The sequence below is a fragment of the Microtus ochrogaster genome, chromosome 5 (genome assembly GCF_000317375.1).
Source record: "Microtus ochrogaster isolate Prairie Vole_2 chromosome 5, MicOch1.0, whole genome shotgun sequence".
Taxonomy (NCBI): Eukaryota; Metazoa; Chordata; class Mammalia; order Rodentia; family Cricetidae; genus Microtus; species Microtus ochrogaster.
In genome coordinates this window covers 79,278,561-79,290,723 of record NC_022012.1, presented here as the reverse complement: position 1 = coordinate 79,290,723, position 12,163 = coordinate 79,278,561, and the positions used below count along the sequence as shown (strand labels likewise).

General features: G+C 47.6%; 2 protein-coding genes across 2 annotated transcripts; both read left to right on the top strand.

Annotated features, from left to right (window-relative positions):
• The first annotated feature begins 935 nt into the window (after positions 1-935).
• LOC101989641 (IQ domain-containing protein F5-like) lies at positions 936-1,364 on the top strand. Its single transcript, XM_005348192.1, has one exon. It carries the CDS (start codon positions 936-938, stop codon positions 1,362-1,364), a length of 429 nt encoding a protein of 142 aa, XP_005348249.1.
• Positions 1,365-4,751: 3,387 nt separating this feature from the next.
• Positions 4,752-7,924, top strand: Iqcf3 (IQ motif containing F3). Its single transcript, XM_013346442.1, has 2 exons — positions 4,752-4,855; positions 7,552-7,924. Exons 1-2 carry the CDS (start codon positions 4,752-4,754, stop codon positions 7,922-7,924), a joined length of 477 nt encoding a protein of 158 aa, XP_013201896.1.
• The last annotated feature ends 4,239 nt before the right edge of the window (positions 7,925-12,163 follow it).

Here is a 12,163-nt window from a genome sequence, read left to right as displayed (position 1 = left end):
GGTTGGTGAAGATCTTCTCCCAGTCAGTAGGTTGCCTTTTTGTCTTAGTGACAGTGTCCACCTTTATCTGTTTCTGTACACTTTCCTTCTTACTTCCTGGCTTGCTCTGTGTCTGGATGGATCGCCCCTGGTGTCCTCCTCTCCTTGTTCTCTTGCTCTCCCTTTTTACCCAGAGTTCCCCTCCTCTTCCTGCTCTCTGCCTCCCAGCCTCACCTATCCTTTCGCCTCTCTCAGGTGTCTTAGACAGGCAAAGAATCACAGCTTCACAGTTCATAAACAAAAGTAACACATCTTAAAATAATTTTCTACAACAGGTGACTGAGGTAGAAAGATTGATGTGTGGGGGAGAAATCCCAGAGAGCAGGGGTAGGACTTGTGAAGCTGGGGGATGGCATGTGTTTGTGAATGAATAGCCAAATGGAGAATCTCATGTCCAAAATTATGCAAGAGTATGGAACGTGCGTGTGCGTGCACGTGCGTGTGTGTGTGTGTGTGTGTGTGTGTGTGTAAGATGTGGAAAGTGAACAAAGTAGAAGTGAAAAATAGAAGAGAAAGAGCCAGACCACACAGAGGAGGGAAATCGTAGTGGATAAGGCAACAGGAAAGCTCACATTTGCAGGCAGGAGGTCTGAAGGAAGAGGGCAAGGGACCCTGGTGGCTATCAGATCCAAGACAGATCTGTAAAACATAGGGCTGTTGTCCTAAACTGACCAGCCCAGTTCCATGGAAAGCCAGAAGAGTGTCAAGAGCAGATGTACCCATTCTATAAATGGTGACATTGAGACTCAAGGTGATGCACGCACAACCACTAGTAAATATGACAGAAAGAGGTAACCCAAGTCCCTCTGGTTTCCCATTCTGAGAATGAGCTACCTGAGGACTATTTCCTGAGTGTCTTTTCTTTTTCATGCAACCACTTCTCTTCCAAATAGCAGATGCCTGCTGACGTCGAGCTGGCAAGCATAAAGATCCAGGCCTGGTGGCGTGGCACGTTGGTGCGCAGGACCCTGCTACTTGCTGCCCTCAGTGCTTGGACCATTCAGTGCTGGTGGAGAGAGACAATGGCCAGGCTGCTAGACAGGAAGTTACAGAAGGTGATGGTCACCAGCCGGAGGCAGGCACAGGCAGCTGTGAAGCTGCAGTCCTGGGTGCGGATGTGGCTGGTCCGGAAGCGTTACCTCCATTTGCTCAACACTGTCCAAAAACTGCAAGACTCCAGGAATCCCTACGTTTGTAAAGGTCTTAAGATGATCCAAGGCTCCTATGAGCTCATAGGAAATGAGCTAAAACTTCAGGTTGACATCTTTCTCGAATCACAGATTTGTCGGATTTCAGACTGCATTCCTTTCCCAATAAAGAATTGACCAAGGTTGCTCCCAATAGCTGTCTCTGGCTTTCTGTAAGACAGGTTGCCAGATGTCTCAGGAAAATGACTGTGACTTAAAGCACAAATGAGCTCTGGAGAACCCAGAGAGAATGTCTGCTGGTGTGGGATAATTGTCTATATTCTCTCAATCATGTTTTAAATAAATGCTGATTGGCCAGGCAAGAAGTATAAGCAGGTCAACCAGACAGGAAGTAGAGGTGGGGTGATGACAACAGGAGAATGCTGGAAAGGAGGAAACCCATTCCTTCGCATTCCTGCCCAGATCACCAAAGAAGCAGGATGTGACCTGCTCCTCTGAGAAAGGTACAGAGCCATGTGGCTAACATAGATAAGAACAATGGGTTAATATAAGCTACAAGAGCTAATGAAAGACCCCCGGTGTGGGGAGACTCTCACTCAAGTCTTGGGATAACATGACCCTCCCCCCATCCCCCAGTAACTCACGAGAGACCGTCCTTGCTACAATCACACAAGGTTTATTTGACAGGACAGGAACCAGTGCACTGGGGCCAAGACTCATAACCCACACAGGGGAGGAGTTCGACCTCGAGTAGCTGGGAGAAGGGGTTTTTAAGGGAAGAAACCACAACCCAGTAATCCAAAGGGGGTAGGGAGGGCGTCATTGAAAATTCTGAAAATACCAGTGATAATCACAAGGGAGTAACTCCCTGTTTCTCAAGATTATTCTCAAGATTGTAATCTAACTTTATCTTCAGCTAGTTCCTGAAACAGAGTCAATGAACCTTGATTTTTGGCTCTATTTTTCCTGCTAGAGGAGTCTGGATTTATCCAGGTCTTTCACTAATAAGTAGCCTGAGCTAATGGGCCAATGAGTTATAACCTAATGTAGACTCTGTGTGATTTTCTTTGGGGGCTTGCCGGCTGTGGGATACCGGGCGGGACAGAAACCCCAACAAGCCGGCCCCTCATGTCACAATCTTGACTCCCCAGCAGCAGAGAGTGTGAGAGCCTCAAGCTGCATGATCAAGATCTAGGACTGAATAGCAATGCCTGCTGGTTGGAATATTTGGTGTTGTAGGGTTCAGGTGTTGCATGAGCAACTCCAGAGACCCTGCCCCACTGATGTCCATTAAATGACGTCCTTCAAGTTATGCAACATGGAAGAAGAGCTCATCCTTCAATATTTTCTGGGTTTAACTCTTCCCCAGAGTCCACATGACCTTGTTTGGTCTGACCTGGTCTTTATCTTCTTGGTGCCTTTCCTGTGACACTGGACAGGAGGGAACTTCGATTTCAGTGACATTAGGATAAGACTCAGGAAAAGAACATAAGTGTTATAGGCAAAAGTATTATGGGTAGGGGAAGGTGGATTCAATTGGAGCTAAAGAAAGCCAGCACAGACAGAGGATACTGGCTTGCCCATCATGAAAGAGTCAGGCCTTTCAATGAGTTGCTGATATGGACTAGAGCCTAGAAATTTCCCATGGATCATGGGTATGGTGCTATTATTCATTTTTTTTGTTTTCTTTTTAATTTTTTGAAACAGGTACTGTAGTAAGCAGGGTTCTCTAGAGGAACCGAGCTGGTAGGATGAATCGATGTATACAGAAAGGGAATGAGCAATGCCTTGAAAGGAGGAGATGCAATCAGAGGTGGCAACAGGGACAAATGGTAATGCTTTCTTGACATCAGCCTGGAAAAGTATCTGACCCTTTTAAAGAGGCTTCTACAGTGATCAGGGCACCATTCTCTTATACAATGGCTTCTCTTCGAAAAATTCCCATCCAAAAAAAAAAAAAATATTCAGACACAGGATGGAACGGCCTGTTTTAAGGGTTCAGCTGGGAAACAAAGATATCACAGATACAAGAGGACCAGTTGGGGTGACAGCAACAGACAAGGAGGCATAGAAATGAGCTGAGGCTCTCCATCCAGACTCTCCTCAGCCCCGCCCACTTGATGGTTCGGGTATGGAGTACCTCCCACAGTGATTCGTCACTTCAGTTCCAGATCATCTGACGCCTTCTCCTGACCTCCACAGGCACCAGACACACATGCGGTATACATACATGTATGCAGGAAACATACACAAACACACAAAGAGATCTTTAACAAAATGAAACATGGAAGGGCAGGCGACATGTGGCATGGTAGGCATTCTTGTGGGCAGACACCAAGAGGGCAGCGGGAGAAGCTGCAGCGAAGCCCCCAGAAGTCAGAGGACCCAAGAATAGGGCAAGTCTGCTAGACTGAGACATGTGGGTTGCAGCCAGAGAGGTAGATGGTACCCAAACCTTGTGAGGTTTGCACCTTGCCAGCACATTCTCCAAGTGCCAGACACAGTGCGCCAGACACAGTGCTACAAGAGGTAGCATTTACCCTGCTGGGTTTCAGTCTTGAAATCCTTCAGCAAGTGTCCCTCTCCTTAGGAATGGGGATGTTGGTCTGTGATACTGCAGGTTCAAAGTGAGAGAATTGGCTCTCGCGGTTACCCCTGCAACTGTAGTGGAGGAGCTGCACCAGCCTGCTGAGCCAGAGCGCTGCCTTGAGGCAAGAAACTCAGAGAAGAGCATCAGAGAGAACGGCAGTATCTCCAGCAGACGTGCTCCAGCACATCTGTAATTTCTGTTATTAGGACCTTTTTCAAAAAATATTTGAAGATCAATTCAAGATGGCAGTGGTTGCTGGCAACCTGGGTCCTCTTCTGGAATGCTCAGGCCAGTGCACCGGTCCCACAGCCTGGAGAGGCTACTGCATGCCCTTCTTGGTGGAGGAGAGCATGGGGCCACAGTGCTGCCCAAGGCCCACAAGCACAATGATATGGTACTGGGTGAGGTGGCAGGGTGGCCTTATCAAGAGCAGAGGGGTATCCAAGTGGCCTAGAGCACTTGAAGATCTTGTCACCAGATGCCCCCCCAAGCCACAAGATCTCCCTGACCCTGGGCACCCACAGAATATCTGAGAGGTATCCCATCGATAGTCCAGTATTTATGGTGTTTCAGAAACCAGAAACCTTGAACCAGACCAATGACTCATTGCAATAAGTATTTTTATGTAAACCTGTTTGGGGGAGGGGCAATGTGACACACTGCAGTCCTCAGTGCCATTTAGAGGAATAAGTAAACGAGCAATCGAGATGTGGGAAAGATGGCCGAGAAGTGCAGCAATGCATGCTGGATGGTGACTGGGGAGCGTGTCATTGTGGAGTAGGGCCGGCAAGGTGGTGGCAGTAGCCTAAAGCTCTCGCAAGCTCTGCTCCAGAAGTTGCTACCCAGCTGCAGGATTGTCATGACTCTGAGCAACAGCAGGATGTCCGAGATGGAGAACAGTTCATTTTTTGAATTGGGCCTCCTCGAAACACATGTATGGTCCACACTGCCACTGGAGGCCATGTTGGTGCCTCATGTTTCATGTTCCCACCAAAGGCCGTAGGGATGTCAATGGTCTGTGCGGCCACCTGTGGGCCGTGCTGGGGGCGCGGGGCAGTGGAGACGATGGCATGTCAATGTGAGTGGCCTGTACTGCCACCTGAGGCCAAGTTGACATCAGTGGTCTGGGCTTTCTTATTTCAAGAGGAAAGAACCAGGGCACAGTCACAATCAAATCAAAGCAAAACCAAGTTCAAATTGTGTAACTGACTCGATGTTCAATGTCTGGTATCCACTGACTATCTTATTGGCTCTTCCAAGGGGCTTTGTAGGTGGAGTTTTTTCATCAGCACCACTGGCTCCCCAAATAACACAGAGACTTATTAATTATAAATGCTTGGCCGATAGCTTGGGCTTATTACTAACTAGCTCTTACATCTCTCTGCCTAGCCATTGGTCAGTTGGCTCTTCATTAAACCAACGAGAACAAAACATCCTCCCAGTGTACAAAAGGATTATTCCACAGCAGGGCTTAGGTCACTTCTCTGGCTCCACCCCCTGCAGCATGCACAGCTTGTCATCTAGGCTCTGACTGGCTCTGCTTCACCACTGCCACTGTTCTTAGTGGTCGTCCCATGGTACTGGCATTCCAAAATGCTGAGGTCTGCTGCAGCTGGGCTGCCCTTTCACCAATAGTCTCTCTGCACGGTGAAGCCCCAGCTTCTCGGCATGACTCCTTCAATCCTTCAACTGCGACCGAAGCTGCACCTTCATCCTTGCCTCTCACAGTGCCAAGTCTCAGCTTGTGATCCCTTCATGCCTTCAAAACCAGTCCCACCTGGGTGACTCTTAGACTACTAGGTTCACTTGCCAGCATAAGTTACAACTTTGGCCACCTCTGTAGTAGCTTCTCTGTGCTACAGAATCTTAATTCAAAATAACAAATGAGCCTAATAGAACCTTTATACTACACAAGCCAGGCCTCCTTCATCCACACTGCCCCCAACAGTCTTATCTTCCAAACTTCGACAGAATAGCTCACTGAGCTTGCAACACTCAATGGCTCTTCTACCCAGAGTTCCAAAGTCCTTCCACAGTCGTCCTAAAAACAACATAGTCAGGTATGTCACATCAGTACCCCACCCCTGGTACCAATTTCTATCTTCGCTAGGGTTACTATTGCTATGATAAAACACCATGATCAAAAACAAGTTGGGGAGAAAAAGTTTATTTGACTTATGGTTACACATCACTGCTCATCACTGAAGGAAGTCAGTATAGGAATTCAAACAGGGCAGGAATCTGGAGGCAAGAGCTGGTGCAGAGGTGCTGCTTACTGGCTTGTTCCCCCATGGGTTGCTTAATCTGCTTTCATAAAGAACACAGGACCACCATCCCAGGAATGGCACCACCCACAGTGGGCTGGGCCACATCAATTTCAAAGAAAGTGGCCTACAGACTTGCCTATAGCCTGATCTGATGGAGGCATCTCAGGCCCCTCCTCTAACCTGTGGCCAGTTAACATAAAACCAAGCAACACAGGACCCAACAGGTAAGAGCACTTATTGTTCTTGCAGAAAACAGAGTCCAGCACCCGGGTGTCTCACCACAGCAATGAGGAGATGAATAAAACACTCTCTACACACATTCTGCATCCATTAAAAGAATGATTTCCTCCACCCCAAAGGAAAGGCAGAGAGTAGAAGGAGAATATCAGTCAGGGAGGTCAGAGACCCATCTACCTTCTTGTCACAACATGAGCCACTGCCTTCAGTGATCAATGACAGAATGTGCCTGGTGTAGCCAAACCGTAACTCATCTTTGGGATAGGACATACTCACACCCTAAAGACCCTAGTTCATTCCTGGCTAGAAACAGAAAGATATTTCTTCATCCAAAACCTGTGATACTGGAGAAGGCAACCTGGTTCCTGGGTCACAGTTGCCCTTATGACATCATGGGCATCACCCCCATCAGCTACCCTGAGCCTGCTGGAGTCGGATGAGCAGCAACCGAAGGGGGATGATCACCTGAGTCCCTTCTCTCTGCCATGGGAGCTCAATGTTGTGTAAGACTGTCGGATTCACTGACCTAGGGTTGGGGGATACTACTTGGCAGAAGGAAGTCATGGGCTCCTCAAGGGCCCCCTGGGAAAGACTGGGGAGCTGGGCTGCAGGGATTTTGCGTGGGTGCTGGCTTTTATGTATGCTTCCCCGTTTTGATTGCAGAAGTCTGAATCTGAAATCAGTCAATTTGAGGAAGAGAGGAAACCCAAGGTGAGTGTGACCCAGGACCATAAATGAACCAGAACCCCAAAACCCTGACTTCAGTATTTGTAGAAAGGCGGCACCATCTTCATTCCCATCCAGTCAGCTCAGGTTTTCTCTCTCTTGTCCCTTAAATCCCCTCTATCCTGCACACGGAGCAGTGGGAAGTGAGAAGGTAGATGGGTTGCTGTGGCCCGCGTGATTGAGAGAGGTGGAAACGCCGTGAGAGAAGAACCTGGGAACTGTGCTATCTAGCCGGATTGTGTACTGGTTCAGAACTGAGATTCAGGCTCTAATCCTATGGCTCTTCTTTAGGAAGACCTCTTAAGGTCTTCAGGGTCAGAAAGTCTTTCCCCTGGGTCCCCTGTGAACACCACAGCCTAAACATACCTCACTTTATAAAGGAGGCCACTGTGGCTCAGAAGATGAGCCATGGCTGTAGATATGGCCACAGCCATGGACAAGACAGAGGTGGAGACAAAAACTTTATCCACCTCTCCTGTATCCCCATCCACTGAGCATCCTGTCCTTTGCTTGGTTAGCGCCAACGTCCAAAACAACGCCAAAGAAAAAGGACCCAAGCAGCCAGTAAGATCCAGGCCTTGTGGCGAGGATTCCTGGTGAGGCAAACTCTGCTGACTGCTGCCCTCAATGCCTGGGTGATTCAGTGCTGGTGGAGGAACATCCTGCACAGGCAGCTTCTTAAACGGCGGCTGGCGCTGCTGAGGATATACGTCATTGAGGAAGAGGCGGCAGTCAGGCTCCAGGCCTGGGTTCGCATGTGGCAGTGCCGTCGTTATTTCGGTCAAATGTGCAACGCGCTCTGTGTGGTCCAGTCCCTCGAGAGCCGCATTACCTTCAGGAACGATGACATCTTTCAGGTTCGATATGGAGTTGTTTCCAAGCAGCCTGAGTTCCACATTGAAATCCTATCCCTCTAAAGGCCTGCAGCACAAAGAATTGGCTCCAGTGCCTCAATAAATACCTAACCTGGTTTGGTGAGTCTCAGTGATTGTTGTGCCATAGGGCACCCCCACCCCAAGGATTCAGACTACATCTCTTCCTCTCCTTAAGAGAAGACCTTCCCCATCCCCACAGAGCCTGGTACCTCCAAACCAAGAAATGAGGCTCAAGATGTCTGTATCCACGCAGAGCCAGACATTCCACTACACAACCCTGGGACCATCCCTGTCTTTTGAAGTTGGAATAAAGGGACTAAGCTTCACGTTCCTAACGCAATATATGAGAAATGCGGTTTCTCTGCCTACTGCTGAGAACTTGGCATAATCATTATAAGCACCCCCTCATAGCACAGAAATAATACATTTACCACCCCAGCTTCAATTTTTTGTTGTTTTCTTGCCTCCTCTCTTCTAGGAGAAAGGTCAGAATATTTGGGCCTATAAAGCAAGGTTGTTGCAATAGACTAAACATTAAGCCCAACATATTATCTGGCCCTTGCTAACTGTTACACACTAGGCAAGTATCTTCTAAAATCTAATTAGAACCCCTGAGAGACAGACAGAACAATTGCACTCTCGGCCCCGCCATTCATGCTCTTGCCCCTCAGTATCCTCGACAGCTTTTGCCCCGTGATCCTCTCTCTCCATCTTTGAACGAGCCTCGCTCTATCCTGCTTCATCCCTACACCAGATGAGCGAAAAGGAAAGTCCTGTTAGATAGGAGGAAAGCATTTGTCAGTTCCTCGAAAAGCTAAACAGAAACCACACGTGATAGTGCAATGCCAGTGTTTGCAAGGCTGAGTCAGGAAGTCCAAACGGGACTACATGGAGAAGCCTTATCAAAAAGTGGGGAGGGTAGGCTGGTGACATGGCTTAGTAGATAAAGGCACTTGCCTCCAAGCCTGAAGACCTGAGCTCAATTCCCAGAATGCACATGTTGGAAGAAGAGAACTGACTCCCATAGGCTGTCCTCTGAGAGGCAGACTGGAGGAAAGGGTAGAGGAAGGAATACAGGAGGGATAACCAGTGGAAGCCTACTACTGAAGAAGCATCCTGAAATCTAGACATACACATATACATACACACACATAGACATACACATACATATATAAAGAGTTTAAATAGGATTACCCCATTCCAGGGCAAAAATGCCCCACCAAGACACAACAGGATAAAAAAAAAGCCCAACGCTAGCAATGGGCCACATCTTTTGAAGTTGTTGGCAATGAGTCACACGGGCCCCCAGATATCTCAGGATCTCACCAACGCTCTTGGTTACCTCCAGAACTGCCGGTAAGACGGGAGGAAAGCTACCACACACTTGAGTCATAGAAGAAGGAACTATCAGGTTGCTACTCACAAGGAAGCATCCCCCACACCGTCCAGCTTTCACGGAGCTGGAAGATGCTGCGCACACACCAGAGGACAGAAGGAACCACCATTCTCACCTACTCTCTGACCTTGTGAGCTACAACAATGACTGGCCCTTCCAGAGATGCCCGTCATGAGTGGGCAGCCACTTCCGTACTGAATTTAAGGCCCACTTCACAAGTTGAATCACGTACCTGGCATTATTACTGGGGCCCTGAACCTAGGGCTAGACAATTCATAGTCCTTGTAGGCAAACCTACCCCTATGACTCTGGTCAATAGACACAGTTTTAAACTGACTCCGCATGGCTTGTGGTTGTATCCCTAGACTAGTGTATCTTTCAGTCCTCATCGGAAAAGCCTCTTTTGGCAGTGGATACCAATTAACACGGAGTTCTACAACTGGGCAAGGCACAGAGAACACCTGAAGAAGGCTCTGCCCTGATTATAACTTCTATTGCATAGCCCCTCCTCCCAAGGCTCGGGGAATACTGTTCAAGGAGGACAAAAGGATTACAAGACTCGGAGGTGATGCGTGACTACCCGGAAATAGTGCTTCTGGACATAGCAAGGTTCTTCACACATGAATTCAGAGCAGCTGAGTCAGCGTGTACAAAACCTGCGTAAGCCCCCGTTGGACAAAATTCCAGCATGCAAAGAAGCTGTGGGCATGAAGTTCCACCCCTGGCTAAAGAGAGCTCATCGGCAATTGTTAGCGCCTGGGAGGGCGAGCGTGTGTTTAAGGTGTGGCCTGGTGAGCTGACTCTACTCCAGCGAAGGCCACACACATGGCAGCACAGATTGTACTGGATGGGGGGGGGGAGGACATAGTTGAGTCATTTGAAAGTGGGGGTGGATTTAGGAGGAGGGAGGAGTTGAATATGATCAAAATATGTGGCCCACAATTCTTAGAAAAACATGTAAGAATGAGGGGGAAAGGTTGCTGTCTGACCTCCACATACACACTGTGGCACGTGTGCACACATTCACACAGAAAGAGAAGAGGGGGAGGAGGAGGACAAATGTGGAAAACAGAAGCTCTGCGACATAAGCCGACTTTGAAAACATTATGTGAAGTGAAAGACAGACATATTGCAGAGTTATATAAAATTTATATAAAATGCCCAAGAGAGGTAATAAATAAACTAGTAGCTGCTAGCATCAGCAGGAGAGAAGCGGCCGCTACAGGCTTGCTGCTGGCGGCGACTCCTGTTTTCCTGTTGACTGATGAAAATATCGCAGAAGGAGAGCACAGCCATGGTCACTGTATTAGTTACTTTTCTGTTGGGATAAAACACAATGATCCAAAGCCACTTACGGAAAAAAGAGTGTGTTTGGGTTTACAGTTCCAGAGGGATTAAGGTCCAGTGTGTCACGGAGGAAGCATGGCATCAAGCGGCAAGCACCGTGGCAGGAGCAGGAAGCTGAAAATCTCCTCTTTCACTGCCAAGAGGAAGCGGAGAGAGCAAGCTGGAAGTGAGGTGAGGTTGTAGACTCTCAACCCAATGTGTGGTCTGAATGAGAATGGCCCCATAGGCTCATGCGTTTGAATGCTGGCTCCCCAGCCTGTAGAACTGTCTGAGAAGGATAAGGAGGAGGGACTTAGTTGGAGGAGGTGCGTTTCCCAGTTAGCTCTCTTTCTCTGCTTCATGCTAGCCAACCAGATGTGAGCTCTCAGTGGCCAATACCAATGCCATGCCTGCCTGCCTGCTGCTGTGCTGTTGCCCTCTGGAACTGTGATTCCCAGTTAAATACTTTGCTTTTTTTTCTATTTATTTCTTTTTTTAAATTTATTTATTTATTAAGGATTTCTGCCTCCTCCCCGCCACCACCTCCCATTTCCCTCCCCCTTCCCCATCAAGTCCCTCTCCCTCATCAGCTTGAAGAGTAATCAGGGTTCCCTGACCTGTGGGAAGTCCAAGGACCGCCCACCTCCATCCAGGTCTAGTAAGTTGAGCATCCAAACTGCCTAGGCTCCCCCAAAGCCAGTACGTGCAGTAGGATCAAAAACCCATTGCCACTGTTCTTGAGTTCTCAGTAGTCCTCATTGTCTGCTATGTTCAGCAAGTCCGATTTTATCCCATGCTTTATAAATTGTCTTGGTCATGGTGTTTTGTCAATAGAAAAGTAACCAAGATACTCACTCTCTAGTGAAGATTAAAAACTCTCCCTAACATAAAGAGAGTGGAGGAAGGAGGAAGAGAACTCAGTGCAAGCCTTGGAAGGCAGAAGGTCCCAAGGGTACTGAGAAAAGATAAAACTGCACACAGAGATGCTGCATGTTGTATTTAACCTATTTCAGATCACTGAAGGTTCAGAGGTTGCCTCTCTTGCCAACCATACTAAGTCTTGCCAAATTTACACAGCTTGCCCATATGGAAATTTGGAGGAAATGATTAATCATTCTTCATATTCTCATGGGCTTTGATGATTAAAACCTTTACTGAATCCAGGTTGTACCATTTTTCATATTCTCTCTGAGCAAGATGATATTCTAATGATTGATCCAATAAACTTCTTCATCCCTCAGTATGGGATCAGAGAGATGGTTCATTATTTGCTGCCAACCCAAGTTCAATCCCAAGACTCAGGTGGTGGAAGGGAAGAACTGATTCCTGCAAACTGTCCTCTGATCTACACACATAAACACAGACACACACACAAACTTTGGAAGATAAAGACAATACAATAATACACGGTAGTAGAGTCCGTTACTTTGGATACTAACTTTAAAAGTCAATTTTTTAAGCAAGAAAATTTATTTTTTTTTCTTTTGGAAGTTGTTTTCTTAATGACACGGCCTCTAAAACTCTTTGTGTACACACTAAGTTGCAGTTAAAAACACCAC

Excerpts from the sequence above, each read along its gene's own strand:
- Iqcf3 (XM_013346442.1), top strand. The coding sequence starts at position 4,752 with ATGTTTCATGTTCCCACCAAAGGCCGTAGGGATGTCAATGGTCTGTGC. Across the intron at positions 4,856-7,551 it reads GGAGACGATGGCATGTCAAT|AAAAAGGACCCAAGCAGCCA; the intron begins GTGAGTGGCCTG and ends ACAACGCCAAAG.
- LOC101989641 (XM_005348192.1), top strand. The coding sequence starts at position 936 with ATGCCTGCTGACGTCGAGCTGGCAAGCATAAAGATCCAGGCCTGGTGG.